This window comes from Myodes glareolus, chromosome 7 (genome assembly GCF_982192425.1).
Source record: "Myodes glareolus chromosome 7, mMyoGla1.1, whole genome shotgun sequence".
NCBI classification, from domain to species: Eukaryota; Metazoa; Chordata; class Mammalia; order Rodentia; family Cricetidae; genus Myodes; species Myodes glareolus.
Window position 1 is genome coordinate 37,616,700 of NC_142032.1, and position 21,314 is coordinate 37,638,013.

General features: G+C 42.5%; 1 protein-coding gene across 1 annotated transcript in view; it reads left to right on the forward strand.

Moving 5' to 3' along the window:
• Positions 1-21,314, forward strand: part of Pip5k1b (phosphatidylinositol-4-phosphate 5-kinase type 1 beta) — a 256,047-nt gene that overhangs the window by 135,031 nt on the left and 99,702 nt on the right. The window contains exon 4 of the mRNA XM_048438730.3: positions 16,443-16,573. Coding sequence (XP_048294687.3) covers positions 16,443-16,573 — 131 coding nt within the window. The remainder of the gene's footprint in view (positions 1-16,442; positions 16,574-21,314) is intronic.

Genomic DNA, 21,314 nt, shown 5'->3' on the forward strand with positions numbered 1-21,314 from the left:
CCTTGTTGGCACGGTGTGAGAAGAACCATCTTATTCCTCTACTTAGCTGAACAAAGCAGTTGATTGGGTGGGGAAGTTCTGAGGCCTCTTGGGGTAGGCAATCAAGGTAAGCACAATGAAAACTTACAAAATACTGGTGTGCCTAGAAATAACGTCCAGTTTCTCTGCAGGTCTTGGTCACCATAAGAGTGGTAATTGTCCTGGCTTAGGCCCCTGAAATCCAAAAGCCCCTCTTGCTCTTCCTCTCTCTTTTCTTCTCTCTCTCTTCCTCTCCCTCCCTCTCTCCCTCTCTCTCTTTCCTCTGGGCCCCCTTGTGAGGGAAGATGTGTCTGTCTGCATGCATGTGTGTCTCTGTATGTGTACAACTATGTGTATATCTCTGTGTGACTGTATCTGTGTGTGTATGTGAATGTGCATGCGTGCATGTGCGTGTGTGTCGTATGCAGCAAGAGATGCGAGGCATCAATGGGGAAGAAGGTTGAGCTAGGCCTGAGTAGCCTCTCAAAGTAGGAGGGGATAATAAAAGGCCATAGAAGATGGGTGAAAAAGTACACATTGCTTAGGGTGTCTTCTTAAGGAGAAGGGTTGATTTTTACCGCTATCCCACTTAGAGTTGGCCAACAGCCCAAATGCTAATTAACTTTCCAAAGACCCCTAAACTGCTACCATTACAATGACGGTCTTCTTGGGCCACTTAGTGCCCAGGTCTCTGTGTACCTGGACTCAAAAGTGTTTTGTGACTCTGTAAGAATGAAACTTGGCTTTGGCCTTCACCTGCTTATACACCTGTGGAAAAAAGAGTCAACCATGAGCAATGCAAATATGAAGAGTAACTGGTGCCATTGCCTGGAGCCAGGCCCACACGGCCACCAGCAAGTGTGAGGATTAGCCTGAGGGCCGAGCTGTACCTGTGCTCTCTTGAGTGTAAAACCGACAATGCTGATGCATCCCATGACGAGCGACAACGTGTGCCAAAGTGGTCTGGATGTGAAGCTGAGGTGGAAAGGCCTGGTGTCTGGGGCCAGAGTTTCCATGTCCGTGGTTTGTGGCTCAAGATAAACTGCTTTGAGTTTCAGTTTCCTCATACAGCGGTTAAAAATAACTTAGGAGAATGTGTGCATTATACTGAGCACTCCCAGAGGCCAGCTTGCCGGTAGAACACTGAAGGGCTCCTGTGTTGTCTCAACACTCCACCCCACCCCACCTGAGAAACAGATTAAAGTGAGGTTATGACAAGAAAACTACCACTGTCATAAAAAAAAAAAAAGTCCAACTAAAGGCATGAGATTGTTGCCCACTACTTGGAAACCCATCTGAAGGGCTTTGCTAACCCATGATGTAAGACTGTCAACTAACAGGTAGAGACTTAGGCCATATCTGTGGATCTGTCGTTCCAGCCAGAAGTGTTCTGCATACATATCTCGCCCACTCCAGTATTTTGTGTTCCTGCCAAAAAGGCCCCACTGCCTAACCAAGCCCATTGTGGAGTACATTCCTTATGTATTATATAAAACATTAATTGTGTGATTATAGATGAAGTTCTTCTAATGGACTATTTCAAACATAGAAGACTAAAGAATTCTGAATGTTATTATAGGAATAAAGAACTTATATTGTGAATGCAATAGAATAGCTAGTTTTTAATCCTTGAAGAATTTACAGTTTCCACATTAAAACCTCCTAACAGAAAGCATGGAATCTTTTCTGAAGCATCCAGGGGGAGTATTTCGCAAGTGCAGTTTAGCTTCAATTAGTCTGAGGTAATTGAGCATGGTTATTAGTGTGTGACCATAAAAAATGAAATTATAAAGTTAACAACAAATATGCAATAAAAACACACTAGTGATTAAGAAAATGGGAATTAAAGTAGCAAGTTTGAAAAAATCAACATTGATGATGCTGGTATCAGTGAGAATATGGCGAATAAGAACATTCTTATAGTCTCTTTGAAAGTGTGTAAGTTGATGAAGTCTCTTCTAGAAAGTGCTGGGCAGACCCTTCACAAGTATAAACATGCTTATCCTTTAAATCAGCAGTTCTTCTTGGAGCCTCTGCTGCAAGTAACTAAATAAATAATTCAGGAATGGGTGAATGGACAAATATCAATTTTAGTTAATATACTATTATTTAAAAGTAAGAGCTGAACTAGCGAAATGGGGTAGTTTTGCTTGTAATTCTAGCTACTTGGGAGGCAGAGGCAGGAGAACCACAAGCTCAAAGCCAGCTTGAAAAACATGACAAGCTCCTGTCTCAACTATAAGAGCTGGGGATATAGGGTTAGGGTAAAGGTAGAGCACTTGCTTAGCATGCACAGGCCTGGGGTTTAATCCCCATGGGAGGGAGGAGGCCTATTTTATTAGAAAGGAAAAGTGTATTAACCAACCACTCCTCATTAACCGAAAAATACTGTACCCTTAAGGTATTCATAACTCAGCGGTGGGGAATTATGCATATTCAATTGCTTCTAAGAAGATATGCCAACAATTGCAAATGAAACTCTTGATAGCTTACTATTATGAATTCTACTATATTAGTCTTTTAGAAATGTTACTGTTTAAGTTAAAGACACTCATCATAAGTATGGCACAGGAGAGAGGAGGGAGAAAATGTGTATGATTACAACCATACTCTGTCGACTGGGGAGCAGTTGAACCAATTGTGCTCCATATAAACTGTGAAAAAAATCTATATAACCCTGGCTATAATATATTGGTTAGATCGGCAATGCTGTGACTAAATACCTGTCATAAGCAATGTAAGGGAAGAAAGGTTTGTTGACTAAGGTTTTTGTCCTACCTGGTTCCCGCAGTCGCTAAGTTTCAAAGAAATCACACAGAGGTCTATTTAATCAAAAACTGGTTGGCCTAGTAGCTCAGGCTTCTTATTAACTATTATATACATATATATGTATATATATTATATATGTATATATATTAGCCCATAATATTTGTCTGTGTTAAACACGTGGCTTGATACCTTTTTCAGCAAGGCAGTCACATCTTGCTTCCTCTTGTGTCTGGGTGACGACTGCAGACTGACTTCCCTCTTCCCAGAATTCTGTTGCTCCACCTGTACATCCTGTCTGGTCACTGTCACCTCACCTATACTTTCTGCCTGGCTACTGGCCAATCAGCATTTTATTAAAAATAATACAAGTGACCGGATAAAAGACCATTGTCCAACAGCTCTTCCCTCTCTCCACCCTTTTTTTCTTAAAAAAAAAAAATAAAGAGAACTCTATATCTAATATCTTTTGTTTAGCCTTTCTCCTGGCCATTATCCATAACAACTTGTAACCAACATTTTAAAGGAAAATATCCCTAGTCCATTTTTTGGAAATGTAGTCGTAGTTTTCCAGGCTACTTCCTGCTGGTTGAGGGTGCTAATAATCTTATGGGGACCTAAAGAAAATTTAGAATTATGATCAAGCCATGACTGGAGTATCCTGTGAGGCTTGATCATTTCAGGCAGCAGTCTTGAATCTGTTGTGGATATAGAACTCAGACATCTGGGCCATCCACTCCTATCGGAAATTTCTGAGAGAGTCTTCCTTGATCAAACCTGATTTTTCTTAACCCGGAATAAATCCACAGCCTCTCATTTCCTGTGGAAACAAAACAAAACCTCTCCTCCAAAGTAATATACTTTTTGATCTCAATTTTGAAGTCAAGGTATTTTCAAAATACCTATCTTGGATTAATTCAGCAGCATTTACAAACAATTTTTTTTAGCAGCTGTTGCTCCTTCCTCAGCATTCAAACAATTCAAAGAGAGCATAATGTACAGTATCCAAATTCTCTGTATGTTTTCCATCTTTATGTGGCTTTATTTTAAACTCTATTTCTTTTATTTTTAATTTTTGCCTTTTTGAGACAGGGTTTCTTTGTATATCTTTATTGACTCTGTAGACAGGCTATCCTTGAACTCACAGAGATCTGCCTGCCTCTGCCTCCCAAGTGTTGGGATTAAAGGTGTGTGTCACCACACCCAACCACTCTCTTTTTTTCTGTTTTCTTTTAATGACTTTATCCTTCTTTTTTCTTTCTCAAGCCTACATGTATATTTTTTAGCACACTATAAATTGTTTAGAGGCTTTTTCGTCTAAAACTATCTTTACTGTATCTCTCTTTTTCTGACCACATGAGTCTTTAATTTGCTAAGTGATATGGCCTTGGCTTTGATGGCTGGATCCAGCCCTTTCCTTAGGTTCCCCCCCACCCCCCGCCGAGAGTCTAGCCTCATTGCAAAGGTACTGGCCTGAGCCATGTTTATTGCCAGAACTCTATGGTGTTTCAAGGTACCTGCCACCACCAAAAAGCATGCAGTCAGCTTTTCATCAACACCATTTAAGTGTTTTGTGGCAAGATCTCTTAAAAGAGCTGCAAACTTTTGCAGCTCAAGCTGAGTCAGGAAGCCTCTCTTAAATGAGAATGCTTGCCTCTAGCAAGCCGAGCCCACCTGAGGAAGTGCTGCTATCAAGAAGCCATGCTTAACTCTATTCTTTTCTTTTATTTATTTATTTATTTATGTATGTATACAATATTCTGTCTGTGTGTATGACTGCAGGCCAGAAGAGGGCACCAGAACCCGTTACAGATGGCTGTGAGCCACCATGTGGTTGCTGGGAATTGAACTCAGGACCTTTGGAAGAGCAGGCAATGCTCTTAACCTCTGAGCCATCTCTCCAGCCCAGCTCTATTCTTTTCTATCTAGAATAACTTCCCAAGCTCTTCCAGGTTTTCTGTGGATGCAGTTGGCTCCACATTGGGCACCATTTGTTGACAGAGGTTTCTGTCCCTCCTGGTCCTGCAGCCGTTCAATCCCAAAGAAATATACCAATGTCTACATTAATTATAAACTGATCATCCCAGTAGCTCAGGAGTTTTATTAATAAATTCTTATAACTTATATCAGCCCATAATTCTTGTCTATGTTAGAAACATGACTTGGTACCTTTTTCGGTGAGGCAGTCACATCTTGCTTCCTCTGTGTCTGTCTTCCTTTGCATCTGGGTGATGACTGCAGACTGAAACTTTCCTCTTCCCGTAATTTTCATTGCCACGCCTCTACTTCCTGTCTGGTCACCATCACCCCGCCTATACTTCCGTAAGCCTGGCTATAGGCCAATCAGCATTTTATTAAAAATAATACAAGTGACAGATTAAAAGACCACTGTCCTACAGCAAAGGTTTGTTTTGTCTTTACCAGTTTTGGAGTCTCAGTCTATCTATTGTGCTACAGAAAATAGCAGAGGCACTCAGTCCATGGCATCAGGACTTGTGAGTGGTGGCTTTTTTCACATGGGGACAGACAGAAAGAAAGAGGCCATAGTGGGACCCTCTTCCTAAAGAATCAACAGTGCCACTGGCTGGGAGCAAGTACTTAAAGCCTGAGCCTATGAAGAACATTCCAGATTCAAAACACGGCATATAAAGCCTGTATAGTTGGACACAGAAGGCTATTACGTGAAAGAACCAAGTTGCAGCAAAGCCTAAATAGTAGGATTCCCACGTTTTACTAATTTACCTTTTGTGATGCCATGGCTGTGCACATGATAAGTATGTGCTTAGCGCTGAGCTACACCCTCATCTCCAATGTGCACGTGTCTGTGTGTGTTTTCATGTATATAGAGAAAAGTCTCAGGTACATAATAACTGGTTGAGTATAGTTAACCCTACCATGCAAGGAGGGGAAATGGGAACATCTGTGTTTTGCTTTCTATAACTGAGGACTATGTGACTTTTCCCTCAATGAACATGGTTTGTTTTTAAGTTAAGTAATGGTGTCTATGTAAACATTTGTTTTTCAGCTTGAGAACGTTTTGAATCAAGTCAAGAACATTTGAGTTTAGGATCATAAGTTATAGCACTCGGAACATGTGTTCAATTATATGTAAAACCAAAAAATGAGAACATCTGTGGCTGAAGACACTCCCGTGTTTATTTCTCTCTCAGTAAGAGAACTGTAGTCCTTGCCTCTGCTGAGTCATAGGGACACCGGGCTCAACTCCTTGTTCTTCCGTTCTCAATGCACAGCTTCAGTAAGACTACTTTGTTTATAGATGTCACCTCAATGCAGGCCACACTCCTTCTTCAGGCATGATCTGGCACCTAGGCAATATCATTTCTTCTTACGTACCATCACCAGAAATCATGACTACACCTAACTTCAAGAAACTCGGGCAAAATACCCCATTCAGATTTCAATTACTGTTTAACAAGGTTTCTCAGTATTAGCTTGGGGGTAATTCTTTGTTTGGAGGCCACCAGGATGTTGAACACACCCCTTGCCTCTAACCAACAGATGGCAACTCTCTCCAGCTAAAACCACCAAAATCTTTTCCATACCCTTCCAGGTGTTATGGGGGGGAGGGGGACAGAACGGAGTTGCTCTTCATTAAGAACTTCTGCTAAATAAGGAAGACTGGATGCTGAGGGCAAGTAGCGACATCTGTGCGAAGCACAGTCACATCTTCCCCCAAGTAGAGATTGGTGTTTTTGTAATGTTTTAACTTTATAGTTGACAGCTCCCTTTTCAGGAAACGTAACATGCTAAAATTTTGTGGGATCTAATTTTAGTTGATTTGAGAAGGTTGAAAAAAAAAATCAGTTCCTTTTTTTTTTTGCTATTGAATCTAAATTTGTGCTTATGTCAAATACTGTTTCTGTTTGAACAACTATAATTTTCTTTCCCAGTGTGTAGGAAGGATATTAAGAATATATTATACCATGTTTGTGATGAATGTCTTCCGTTGAAACTGTAACATTTTTACAAGACTAATATAGTAGCATTCATAATGCCACACTGCCTTGAATCATGAGTTTCATCTGCAGTTGTTGGCCTGTCTGCTGAAGGGCAAGTGAGTGTGCCTCATTCACCATTGCTGGGCGACAAATGCCGTTGAAGTCCAGCATTTTTCTGATAATGAGGAGTGCTTGTGTACCAGGCGTTTTCTTCCCGTAAAGTTCGCCTCTGACAGGCGTATCAGTGAAGTGCAGCTGACTTAAATGAAACCCTGAAACATCTTTTCTTTGTTCTACCTTTTCTATCAACATTTGAGAAGCAGATCTTCCATCAAATACCAGAATCTTGTTGTTGTTTTTTTTTTTTTTAAAAAAAAAAAAAAGCTTCTTGGCAAAAAGGGAAAATTAAATAGAAAGTGTGTTTGCCTTGGGCTTCTTCCAGGGTTGCTTGGTGTTTGGTGCCCAGTGTGTCAGAATGACCCTATCCCAAGGCAGTTCCACCACACAGACCACAGACCCAGAAAGAGGCCTCATTAGAACAGAGCTACACTATTCTTATTTTGAAAGATGGAGATGGCTGTAAAAAATTGAATCAGAAAAATAGTTGCCTGCCGTGAAAGCAATAGAACACAACCAAGTTATGCGTAGAACTAATGGTGGCAGAAGGAGTCTGTCATTTCTAGCTGTTGCCATGAACAGTGACAGAGTGGAGGGGCCTGCGGGAGAACAGGATCCAGGGGTGGTGGTGGATCCTGTATTAAAAGACAAATGGAGAAAGAGAACAATAGGAACCTGGCTTTCCGTGGACACGGAGACCAAGGAGCACAGAGCAATTGTCAGCGCTTTAGTTTGGCCTCTGTTGATTTGTGCAGACGCAGGAGGATCGCTGGTCTGTGACCAACACAGCAAACTATATAGAGTCTGCACCTCCTCCTTCAAAATGCAGGTGGAGCTTAGAAGCAGCTGCTAGCCGGGAGAGGGCTGATATATATATTTTCCTATATAGGAGAAGGTAGTGGCCATTTTTAGGGGATAATTACAGATCTTGTGAGACACCCAGCAAGAAGCAATGTGTATCTGGCAAGACTTTGGAACATCTTACAGCTGAGTTCCTCACAGAGGATCTCTCTCTCTCTCTCTCTCTCCCTCTCCCTCTTTCTCCCTCCCTCCCTCCCTCCATCTCCCTCCCCTTTTCTCCTCCTCCTAGCATCCAACAGAAAAAGAAAGAAGAGCCCCTCCCCCCCATTAGATGCCTATGGATACCCAGAAAGCTGGAGGAGGGATGGGGTCTCCTGAAAGCATCCCGAAATCTGTCTGTTAGTGAGCTAGATAAAGCGTACCAGATGTCTATGTGAGGTTATTTTTTTTTTATGGCTCTGTGCCATGGTATGAACAAGGGCACCTTTATCCTGAGTCAACAGGTCCTAGACCTGCTGTGAATTTCATCTGAGCAAAGGTGGATCCCACCCCAGAATACATTTAGAGAAACAGTGGGAGGCACAGCCAAGTCACTGCCATGATGTTTTCTAACAGTCTAATGGTTGCATGGGTTTATAGCCTCCTGAACCCTTAAAAGAAGAGAGAGAAATAAATCCAGACCTACCCCCACGGTACAGAGATCATGTCCATTCAGGTGCATTTCTTTCCTCTCATTATCCTCTGTGTGTGTCCGCACACGTTTGTGGGGTTTGCATCTCCAAATTTCAACGGGTTTGTTTTGCATGCTGCTGCTTAGACATCACACAGCGTTTTGTTTCTCCACATTGCAGAACATTTTCTTGTGCTAATGGTTTAATTACCTCCAGTCACTTTGTCAAATATTTTTAATTCAGATTGAGGTTTACTTGTGGAGCCCTGACTTCAGTATGAATGAGGAGAGTTGAGCTCAGGATTCTTACTGTTCTCTCATTTGTGTGTGGAATGAAGTGTTGTGTCTGCTTTGACCAGCAAAGAAAACACAACACCGGACTCTTCTCAGTGCAGTTTAATCAGGAACCTTGAACAATCTTCTGACCCCGGGGAAAGCCAGCCCCCCACAGCTAAAATAGCCTCTGGGTAGCCAACCCCAGCAAGCCATGTGGGAAATGCGGATAGGCCCAGATTCGCAGAAGCAAGCCTGATCCTTAGCCTTAGCCATGTATGGAGTTATTTACAACCAAGAGCACACACCATGGGGGGGGGGGGTGGAAGGCAGAAGCCAGTGCCATCTTTAAGGTGCAGCACAAAGCAGCTCTCTACAATGAAGGAGCCAGCACAGTGGTCCCCTTTCCTATAGAATCCTCTCTCCATTCCATAAAGCCACCTTTCCTTGGTCTTCTTCCCACTACCCTAAGTGTTGCTAATTTACATTCGATTCCCATCCTTCATGTTCACCATGTTCATCCTTCATGTTCTCTACGTTATCACCATCCCCATCTGAACCACGCAAGCACTGCAAGCGCCCCCAAATCATTGCCTTCCTACCATCCCTCCAATCTGCTCTCCACACAGCAACCAGCGATCCTGTCAAATTAGACACTCCCTCCCCAATAAGATTCTTCACTAGTTTTTACCATCGATTGACTAACAGAACTGAAACCCAACAAACCCTCAGAATACTTTCAAGGAACCAGGTCTACATCTGCCTAGTCTTTTCAGCCCCCAATGCCAACTCTTTACCTGTTGCCCACAGTGGTTTGCTTCCAGGTCTCTAAAAATGAGCTTCCCTGACCTACTAAAGGGACCTTTTCCTAACACATGAAAGTCCATAGCGTCATTTTGTTAAGTACAAGGATCCTTCCCCTCCCCCCGCCCACTGAGACAGGGTTTCTTTGTAGCTTTGGAGCCTGTCCTGGAACTAGCTCTTGTAGACCAGACTGGCCTGAAACTCACAGAGATCCACCTGCCTCTGCCTCCTGGGTGCTGGGATTAAGGGCATGTACCACCATCACCTGGCTACAAGGATCCGTTTTAGGCCACTTCCATATCTCTGAGTTGTAGAGAATTGTCCGACAGTGGTAAACACAATGCCAGTCTTCAGTGACATGACCTGCCAACTGGCCTGTGCCAGCTAGATTTGAACTATAGAAGTGAGAGAAAGTAGTAGAAATCCCCCTGCCCCAACACAGATTGCCATCTTGACACAAAGGGGTGCTCTATAAATGCTTTCTATGGCCTGGTAAAATAAGAGACCTTGTCAATAAGCATCTCTGGTTAGATATCAGCATACTCCAGGACAGACAGCCTGTGCCATCTTTTTCGCATTGCTCGTGGATAGCAAGAAGCAGAATAGAGGGGTTCAGATTAAAAGATGCCTTCTAGAGTGAAGCTGTCTGAGGTTTGGACTTGATCCTAGAGTGAGGATGCTGAGGACCCGTTCAGGGGTTTCAAGTAAAGTAATAACATGACCACGTTTGTGCTTTTGAAGCAAATCTCTCCAGCAACACGTATCCAAGCTATAATCCCATAATTAGTTCAGATAGCCTTAGGGGGGAGACTGCTGTTGACATGAAATGTTTCAACACTTCTTTTCAAAGCCCATGACATCAGATACCATATTTAGTGATCCAATTTCATAGACAATGCTTTGTAGGAGGCTGTTTCCTGTAGCCAGTGTAAGGCTATTAAACCCTTGCTGTAGTTAGGATCATTGTTTTCTTTCTGGTGAGTCTCTGTAGGCATTTTTTTTTACTGTTAGGGTGCTCATTATCATTTCATGGTTCAAGTGCATCTCAGCATCTGTCAGCTCCATCTTCAGCAGAAAAAAGTCACATGTTAAGCAAACGTGTAAACTCAGGTTCAACAAATGATCAGAACACTGAACTGGAAACCTTCCGAAAGACCGGGGACTCATTCTTCAATGTAGCATGTAGTGCTAGCCTTGGGATTCAGATCAAGTTAATTCCTAGACCCAGTTCATCTATGCAATGGGCATTATGCATCCCTAGTCGTCTGACAGCTCTGATTATTAGACAGTCCATTAAAGATAGTGCTTTGGGGGCTACCAAAGTAGTTCAGTTGTAGAGCTCTTGCCTTACATGAGCTGGGCACTGTGTTTAGTCCCCAGCACTGCTTTGAAAACTGCAGTTCATCACATAAATGCAAGCCGACGTCCTCTTTTCTTAGTATTAACATCATACCTGGACAAGCTACAGAAATAAATAAATAAGTGGTTTGCCTGTGTGCTGTTTTGTGGCTCTCTCTTTCCCTAAGTATCACATGCTTAGTATCCAGGCAACATATTGCCTCCACTTATCCCTGTGAGGTCCAGAATTAAAAATAGATCGTGTTGCTGTTCCAAATCTAAGCCCGTGTTAAGCCTCTACTAAAGGAACCAAAGGTCCCCCCTGAAGTTAGAAGGAGGAATGGTCATGTTCCAGCACTTTGGGGATGCAGCGTGCAGAGCCCGCAGTGGAAACTTAAGTAGCCCAGAATTCATGAAATCTGTCAGCTCACTGAAGTCTTGCTGCTATCCCAGAGACAGGAAGGGACCCCCAGGGCGTCTGAATTGTGGGGGGAGAATGACTGATTGTAGGGAGCAGCCTCCAGCATTTCCGACTGACTGCTCTTTGGCATCATCATGACCTGCTGATTTGATAATCATGCACATACCAGGAAGGGTTTCAAAGTGATTTCAGTTTTACAGCATATCTTGGTGAATATGACGCCGAGCCTAACGCCCTAATGGGAAAGTGGCAAATAAACGGACCTCTGCTGCTAGTGGCCTATGACCAGTCATGGGTCACTGAACGCAAGCAAGAATTTCCATGAAGCAGCCAGGGCACTAGAGAATTATATCCAAATGCACCCAGGTTAAAGCATTTACTTTTTACCCAGAGATCAGGAAGAGGAAGCATGTGGGGTTGTGTCTACGGAGGCAGCCAGACACTGCCTCATCGTAATAACTCCCCACATAACCAGTGATACTAGTGGTGTGGCTTACCAAGGGTTCTGTGAGCTTTTGTTTGGCTTGCCAATGGCTGGGTGTGATTAGCAGCTAATTAAACATTTTTATCTCAGTTTATCCAAAGGAATGGCTCCTTCGGGCTCCTTCCTTTGCTGAGATCAAACATCCCGACTTAATTGAGAACCTTCAACCTTGATTCTTGGCTCTTTTTGATAAACTAGATGTGGAAGTAGCTTGCACCTGGTGGTCAGACTCTGCCAGATACCGGCGGAGAGACTTGGAGAAGTCGCCTAACCATACTGAGCCATAAGTGTACACCTACAAAGAGAATCATTGTCACCAAGCTCAGCTGTTTGGTTAAGCGAACTAAGGAACTCTGCTATTAGAGACCACAGAGTGTGGTTGTTTCTGATACAACCACCCTTGACTTGCGTCCTGGGTCCACCTCTTCACCTTGTAGGAAGTTACTAAACATCCTGAGTTCATGAAATGGAAGAGGTAGTGCAGGATGGAAATCATTTACCCAAAATCCTTGGGACGTGTTTTGGATATAAGATTTGGAAACATTTGCATATGCATAATGAGGTAGCTTGTGGATGGAAGCCAGGACTGGACACAAAATGTATTTATATGTCAGTGGTGTCCCATACACTTAGCCTAAAGATGATTTCTTACGGTATTCCTAAGCATCTTATGCAGGCTGTAGACTCCCTTTGGCTCCAGCGGTGACTAGCTGCTGTGCTGCTGGCTGCTCTGCTGCTCTGCTGCTCTGCTGCCGTGCTGCCGTGCTGCCGTGCTGCCGTGCTGCTGTGCTGTGCTGCCGTGCTGCCGTGCTGCTGTGCTGCTGTGCTCTATATGTTGTTTGGGTCATGACCCATTGTGGGAGCTGGGAAGAGGATTTTTCACGTGTGGCAATTGTTGGTACCCAGAAATTTTGAGGTGTTCACTATATCACTGACATACACTGTTGGTAGTTCCCAATGGTGGAGCATTTTGGATTTCAAATTTTCACATTAGGGGTGCTAGCACTTACCTCTCATAGTTACTGAAAGGTTAAAAAAAAATCAGCAAAAGTCAAGGGCATTGAGAACCTTGTGAGCATTGTGGAAGTATGTGTTGTGGTTATATTGGGAAAATTACCATTGTCCATGTTGTCAAGTGTCTGTCTGGCATAAATAACTTATTTCTATGACTTTATTACTATGCTATTATTTCTCCCACCCGAGCACTTGATTTTTAAGAGGTCTGAAAAGAAAAAGAAATTAATACGATTACAATTTTGTTGGGGTTTTTTTCCTTACTATTATTTAATTAAACCTGTCAGTGGTGTCCTCATTCCTTCAGGAACTCAAAGCTTAAACTCAAAACTTAAATAGGAGAAAGATTGTTTTCAGCATTCCTTAGGGCAAGAGGACGTTATTTTACCCTGTTTCTGAGGTCCTTCATATGTTCTAGGGAAGTGACCTCCCCCCAACCATGTCAGCAGCGTCTCTGGTGACACTCACACCCCTGAAGCCGGAGGGTTCTGGTCAGAGTTACAGACGACTGGCAGTTGAGTCTGCCCTCTGTTCCCAGGGTGGGGACAGCAAGGAATGTGGTACTCTCTGCTGACAGACTCGCACCAAGGAATGAAAGCCTGCTCTCATGGCTCTGGGAAACAGCATGGGGGGTGAGCCCAGGAATAAAATGCACTGAGGTGGTCTGTTTTAGGACTAGACAGAACATTCCGGGGTGCTGGTTCCTCTGAAGAGCATTGACGTCACATCTTAGGGCTCACCACCCTGAGTGGTGAGCCGGGAAAGAAGTGGCTTTGGACTCTTTAGACAGGGTTGAAATGAAAGAAATCCATTTGTGCCTTCAGAATGCAGAGCAACTGGTACAAAAGGTCACTGACGCCAACTGGTGGCATCTCGGAATCCAGGGAAGGAGCATTAAAATAACAAAATTGTTTTTTCAGGCACTAGATTCACTTAAGTCTCAATCTTTTGCATCTTGCTTCCTGCAGTCCTAAGTCAAAGGGTATGTGGGGAAAAAAAAACACCAAAAAGTTTCTCATGTTCTACATGAACCAACATGTGGATTGTTGTCCTCAGATGAAGGATGACAGATGTTTAGAGGGGAACAAGAAAGAAGCTTAAATGATGATTCAAGGAATTGTTTTTAATAATTAGATAATGAGGCTTCTGAACAGTACTGGTTGAGCGTGACCATTTCAGGCAAAACCAACAACTATTAATGTCAGACACACCCTGTATTAAATGTCTCTTTGGGGGTTCAGTCTTGGCTGCCTGGGAAAGAAGACAGTTTTTCCTTTTGAATATACTGGATAATCTTGATTCCATTCATTTATGCCAGAGTTTCTCAACCATGGAACTGTTGACATTTGGGCCTGGCTAAGGCTTTGTGGCAGGGAGCTTTCCAGTGCATTGCAGGATGCTTAGACCTACTCGGTGATGGTGCTACCGCAATACACCAGTGTGCTCGCCAAAAAAAAAAACCCTCTGCAGACATTGCCAAATGCCTCTGGTTAAGAATCACTCATTTAAGCCAGGCAGTGGTAGTGCCGCCTTTAATCCCAGCATTCGGGAGGCAGAGGCAAGTAGATCTCTATAAATCAAGGCCAGCCTGGGCTACAAAGCGAGTTCCAGGGCAGCCAGAGCTGTTACACTGACAAACCCTGTCTCAACGCTCCCTGCCCCCCAAATAAAAAAAAAAATCAGTCATTTAACTTACTGTTTTCTGCTGTGGTCTGTGGTACTTCATTAGCACTGCCAGACATACAGAGTAAAACACGCTAACACTTAAGAACAGTGTGCTGAAGTGTTGGGGAAGCAGCTCTGTAGATAAAGTGCCTGCTGCACAAGCACGAGGACCTGGGTTCGGATCCCTGGGACGCACAGAGAAAACCAGACCCAGCATAACCAGCTTTGGAGAGCTAGAGGGAGGAGGATCGCTGGAGGGAGATCAGTGAGTTCCGATGTCAGTGTCTCAACACTGTGAAAGTGAAGAGCCAACAAGGAAGGCATTCAGCATCAACCTGACCTCCACATGCATGTGTTCACACACACAGACACACATACATACACTCTCACACACTCAGATACATACACACACACACACACGCACAGACACACAAAGAGAGGAACATATGCACACAGAAGAATGTAATCTAGGGCCAGTGAGATGTATCAGAGGCCCAAACCTGATGACCTGAGTTCAATCCCATGTTTTTAAAAATACAGATGTAAAAAACTTGTGACTATAGGCCCAGCACTGCTTTGGCAAGAGACAGAGGCAGGAGACTAAACTAGAAGTCTAATTGTACAGCACAGCATTAGAAACAAGAGAGAGACTCTGCCTCAAAATCAAGTTGGAAGGAGAGAACCGACACCAAGAAAGTTGTTTTCTGACCTCCACACAGGCCATGACATGCACACATATGCTTGTGCGTGCATAGACACGCATAAATTCATTAATAGATATACAGAATCTATTCTAATTTTCTTTTCTGTTTTGTTTTTATTGTTTTAAGAAGGTTCTCCATCTAGCCCTAGCTATCATGGAACACAGCATGTAGAACATGCTGGCCTCCAATTCATAGAGATCCACCTGCCTCTGCTTCCAGAGTGCTTGGATTAAAGACCACCATTCCCAGCTATTCTAACTTTCTTAAATTGAATTATTCTATTCTATTATTGTTGTTTATTCTATTATTTTTTTAAGATCACATATATGCATAGATTGATGGACATTTTAAGATCCTGGGCTTAATTCCCAGCACCACACCACACATATAAAAAAAGAAAACTGTCACCATGTACATGCATGGACACGTTTGTGTATCCATGTATACAAGGTAGTTATTTTCTAATTAACAACATCTCTGCTTCATTATTAAGATATTTGAAAAGTAGCAAATTGAAAACATTGGTGTCCTGATGCTTCATCTTTTATCACACTTCAATGCTATATCTTTTATCACAGATTAATGAAGAAAAATTTAGTTATAGATCATTGCCAGGACCAGTAGGCAATTTTCAAAATTAAATTTTCTGTGGACACCAAAAACTGATAATTTTTTTTCTCTACCATGTCTTATGTAGATAAAATATTTTTACTGATCCACAAGTATGCTGGGGGAGAGGAATTTTTTCCAATTATCCCATTTATCTTTGGGTAGAAACTATGGTGCTCCCTCTTGAAAGTGCTCCATGGAGTTTCTAAGTTCTTAGTGTAATAAAAGTAGAGATTTTTAACCTTTTAACCTTAGGTGCATTTTATTTGAAAGATGTCACACATACAAAATTAGTCTCACGGTGTGTCATTTACTTTTCTTCATGGTGACCAAAATGCCTGGCCGAGGCAACTTTATTTTGACTCCTGGTTTCAGAGGACTCATGACAGTCATCATGGCTGTGAGAAAATGGAGGAACTGGTGTGTGCACTGGATGCATATACGGGAACTCTTCATCTACAAATAGACAGGCACAGAAAAAGGGACCTGAAGCAGGGCCAGAATATGAGCTTCCTGATGACCTATGTCCACCAGTCAAGGTCCATCTTCCATAGGTTCTACATTCTTCCAAAACAGGAGCGGAGGCCAAGTGTTCAAATGCATGAGTCTATGAGGGACATTGCACAGTCAGTATGAGAAATCACACACGGTGAAGGGTCCTGAATAGGTTCTACTAAGCCCCGGTTTCCTGCCATTTGGGAACAAGAAGGAGAAAGTAGCCTCGCCCTCTAGTTTGCTGCCTGTACCCCTGATCAAAGCCCTCGAGGCTAACACGGCACCCTGTGTGTTTCCTTTGTAGACCGCATCGTCGGCTATTAAAGGTGCTATTCAGCTGGGCATAGGATACACAGTGGGGAACCTCACTTCCAAGCCAGAACGCGATGTCCTCATGCAAGACTTTTATGTGGTGGAAAGCGTGTTCCTACCCAGGTAAGAACATTTGCATTTGAAACTATTCCAGGCTGAGGAAACTTCACAGTGACATCCTTCTCTTGAAGAACTTCTCTGCCACACGCATGTCTACATGTACTGGAGCGTGCCGGGGTGGGACCTGTGGCTTCACCATGGTATTGTTTGAGAATGTCCTGCATTTCTCCTGTGGAGGTAGTGAGTGGCCTCCATGGGTCAGCTGTAGTTGTATCGGGTGCCTGGAAGACTATGTGCAGAAGGATCATGGGATTTTGGTGGGTGGGGGTAAAGAAATTTCCAAGTAAAGTCTGCCACATGTTTTGAGAGAGCTTCCATTAATCAGTGCTGGTACCAAGATTTTGCTGTGCCTAATTTAAAAGAGTGAGCTGGGGCTGCTCAAATGGCGTAATGGTTAAGAGCACTGGTTACTTTTGCGGAAGACCTGGGTTCAGTTCCCAGCACCCCCATGGCAGCTCACAGCCGTCTCTATAACTCCAGTCCCAGGTGATTCAACATCCTCTTCTGGCCTCCAAGGGCACCAAGCGAACATTCATACACATAAAATATGTGATACACATTCATGCATACAGGCAAACATTCGTACACATGAAATAAAAATAAATAAATCTTCTTAAAAATAGTTAATTAAAGAATAGACTGGAGGGACCACAAATCATCTTACATCTGAATTAAGCCAATAAATTGTATTTTGTGATGACTTTAACTTAAGTTTCCTCCAGAAAACATGAGATGATGCTGCTATTTTGACACCGTGTATGCAAAAATCAACAAAGCTATTCATACATTTATCAGTTTGGAGAAGAAAAAACATAAATTGTTTAAAATCAGATATATCGGCTGGTGAGATGGCTCAGTGGGTAAGGCACTTACCTCTAAACCTGACTGCCTAAGTTTGATCCTTAGGATCACTCACACTGTAGGAAGAGAAAGCCACCTCTCACAAGTTGTTCTCTGACCTACCCTCACAGTATGGTGCACATGAGGCTGTGCGTGCACACACACATGCACACATATACATACACACATAAACTAAAAGTAATAAAAACTATTTTTAAAAACAAATACATATGCAAATGGAAACCATATACTTGAGGTATCTCTGTGTTGTGTCTCCTATGCCCTAATAAATAAAAATATTAAAGTCGAGTCCACTGTTTTAAAAGACAATCATTGTTCAGTTGAAATGTCACCACAGCTGCAGGGTTTTTCAAAGACAATGAATACAAATAAAGATATTTTCCCGGGGGACGCTTACTTTGTCTCTGTGACTATGAGGATTGGTTTTTCAGACTCAGTGGTTTATAAGCCATTCCGTTGTTTATGTCTGGGCTTGATCTCATCAGTCAGGTGAGTAAGGGCAGTTCATGACAACCATCATCCCTCAGAGCCTGTGTTCTTGCATCCCAAAGCATCAGAAAATCCATTAGTGCCAAGGTCCCCTAAGTAAAATAGTACAAACTGACATATGACTTGCACACATTCTCCTTTATACTTTTTAATTGCATTTATTTTCATGAATGTATATGAATGTGTGCACATGCACCACTATAGCTGAACTTTCTTTGGACCGCCAACTCCCAAATAATGACACAGAAACTTATTAATTGTGAAACTTGGCCTTAGCTTAGGCTTGTTCCTAACTAGCTCCTAAAACTTAAATTAACCCATTTATATTAATCTACATTCTGCCATGTGGCTTGATACCTCTCCTCAGTTCCGTATCTAAATTCCTCCGCATCTTATTAGTGAATTCTCCCTCCCCCACACCTCTAGTCTCTTCCCAGAGTTCCTATCTCTGCCCAAAGTTCCACCTAGCCTCTCCTGTCTAGCTATTGGTCATTCAGCTTTTTATTGAACCAATCAGAAATTGCCTTAGATAGGTGAGGAAGTACAGACACATCTTCACACAGTGTGATCAAATAGCCCACAACATCACAGATAAATTGGTTCTCTCTTTCTACCATGTACAGCCTGGGGATTGATTCCACTATTTTAAAAGACAATCATTGGGTTTGTCACCCACTGAGCCATCGAACAAGCCCTCCCCTTATTTATAGCATCTCTAGATTACTCATGCTACCTACTACACTGAACAGTTGCTCACTGCGCCATTCAGGGAATAATGACAAGAAGAACGTCTATCTATGTTCAATACGGATAGAATTTTGAAAACTATTTTTAATCCATAATTGGTTGATTCTGTGGTCCTGAAGAGCACATACAGAGCGCCCCTGTATGTGTGCCCTTTTTGTTCTTGTGTGACTTGTGACAAGCCTGTGGCATCTTTGTGAGGAGGAGAAGATGGTGACTTTTTCACCTTTTTCTTTTTGAGCGGGAAGCTAAAGTTGCAAATACTTAGGTCTTTGTTCTTCACCTTATCGATTCTATAAACAGCAGACCAGACACACCGCTGAGGAAGCAGGCTTCATCCCTTACTTAGAGAAATCTACAGTCACATATCAATAAGACATCACAATACTGTTGTTTATTTTTAAAGACCTGTGCGTCCTAGATACAATTACATGAAGTCAAATAAGTTTATGTTGTAGGTCCCTCAGTTACCTCTCTGGACTCAGTGTCTTCATGATTTTAGCAAAAGACCACTATAAATGAGCTTCCTGTGGACCACCAGCTCCCGAACATGGAGACTTCTTAATAAGTATGAAAACTTGGCCTTAGCTTAGGCTTGTTCCCAACTAGCTCTTAAACTTACATTGACTCATTTATATTAATCTATATTCTGCCATGTGGCTTGTTACCTCTCCTCAGTACTGTACATCCGACTTCCTCTGCATCTCTCTGACAAATCCCCACCTCTCAGATTCTTCCCCCAAGTCCTACCTGTCCTCTCTTGCCTACCTATTGGCCATTCAGCTCTTTATTAAATCAATCAGGTGATGTCTTAGTCAGGTGAAAGACGTGCAGACAGATCTTCACACGGTATGATCTAATATTTTGCAGCAGTCTGCCTTAGGGTTTCTCACAGGAGGTGTTGTTTCAGGTTAGATAACTCTTTGTGTTGGACTTGGTACCCCAGGCCCTACCAGTAATAATAACCTCATTACCACAACAGCCAAAATACCCCCACAAAGTGATAGATCCATTGAGTGTCTTGATTGTGACTGTGGTTTCACAGTTATATATACATTTTTTTAAAAATAGCAATTCATAGTCGGACATAGTAGCACACATCTTTAACCCCAGCACTTGGGAGGCAGAGGCAGATGGATCTCTGAGTTGGAGGCTAGTCTATTCTACATAGTGAGCTCCAGGACAGTGAGAGCTATATAGTGAGATCCTGTCTCGAAAAAACAAACAAAAATAGCAATTCATACATGGATTAAGTTCATTTGAGGATGTGGCTCAGGGTAAGTGACCAGCACAGGCTCTGGCTGTAAGCAACTGAACCATTCTGCGATCTCTAGTATTTTTAAATCATGACTTTACCTCTGTCCTAGAGAACTAATTGCTTGAAGTGACATGTTGTTTAATTTATTTTTAACCCAGTTTTATATGTATTGCCATTTTCTTACATATATGTCTGTGTACTACTTGCATGCCTGTTGCCCTCAGAGACCAGAGGAGGAAAAAGTCAGATCCCTTGTAACTTGTGTTAGAGATGATTGTGAGCCACCATGTTGGTGGTGACAATTGAATCTGGGTCCTCTGCAAGAGCAGCTAATGTTTTTAACCACTAAGCCATCTCTCCAGCCCCTGACAAGCTGTTTTAATTTACCTCCACTCTGAAGCAACAGACTCGGTTGCCCTTAGCAACCAAATTCATTGTGTTCCTTTTTATTTTGAAATTGCTCAAAGCTATTTTTAGATATCATGTATTTATTCTACAGATCATTTCATTTTGTAGATAGGAAAAGGCCTGGACATTTAAGATTTGAGGGATATGTAACAGGGCCTGTCCAGTCTCTGGTTACATGGTCTTCCAAAATCAAAGACAATAAGTAAAAGAACCATGAGTATCCAGCTCCTGGTGAGATAGAGAAGGAAGGGTTTTTATAACATTTGTACCATAAGACTGTGTACCTGAAGTGGCAATGGAAAGCAAAACTTAGGTACCAGCTATACACTAAGCATGGTTTTGTTTATTTTTAGCTGACTCTTTTATTTATTTACTTACTTACTTACTTACTTACTTACTTATTGAGACAGAGTCTCACTGTGTAGCTCTGGCTGCCCTGGATCTCACTCTGTATAACAGGCCAGCCTTTAACCCACAGAGATCCGACTGCCTCTGCCTTCTGAGTGCTGGGATTAAATGTGTGCACCACCACACTTGGCTAGTTTACTCTTATTACCTTTCACACTTATAAAAAAAAGAAAGAAAGAAAGGGGGTGCTGTGGGAACTACTTCAGCCAATAGCCTTTAAGATACTGACCCACTTTGGGCGTAGCCACATAACTATGATGCTGTAGATTACAATAAAATAGTCCCAGAGAGAGGGAGGGAGGAAGAGGGTAAAAGAGGGAGGGAAGGAAGGAGGGAGGGAGGGAAGAAGAAAAGGAAGGAAGGAAGGAAGGAAGGAAGGAAGGAAGGAAGGAAGGAAGGAAGGAAGGAAGGAAAAAAAGAAAAGCTCATGTGGTGCAGGAGAATTATCTGTATTCTGTCAATCATATTTTAATAAAACGCTGATTGGCCAGGCAGGCAGTATAGGCTGGAAAGCCAGACAGGAAGTAGAGGTGGAGCAAAAAGACAGAGTATTCTAGAAAGCAGGAAGCTCCCTCT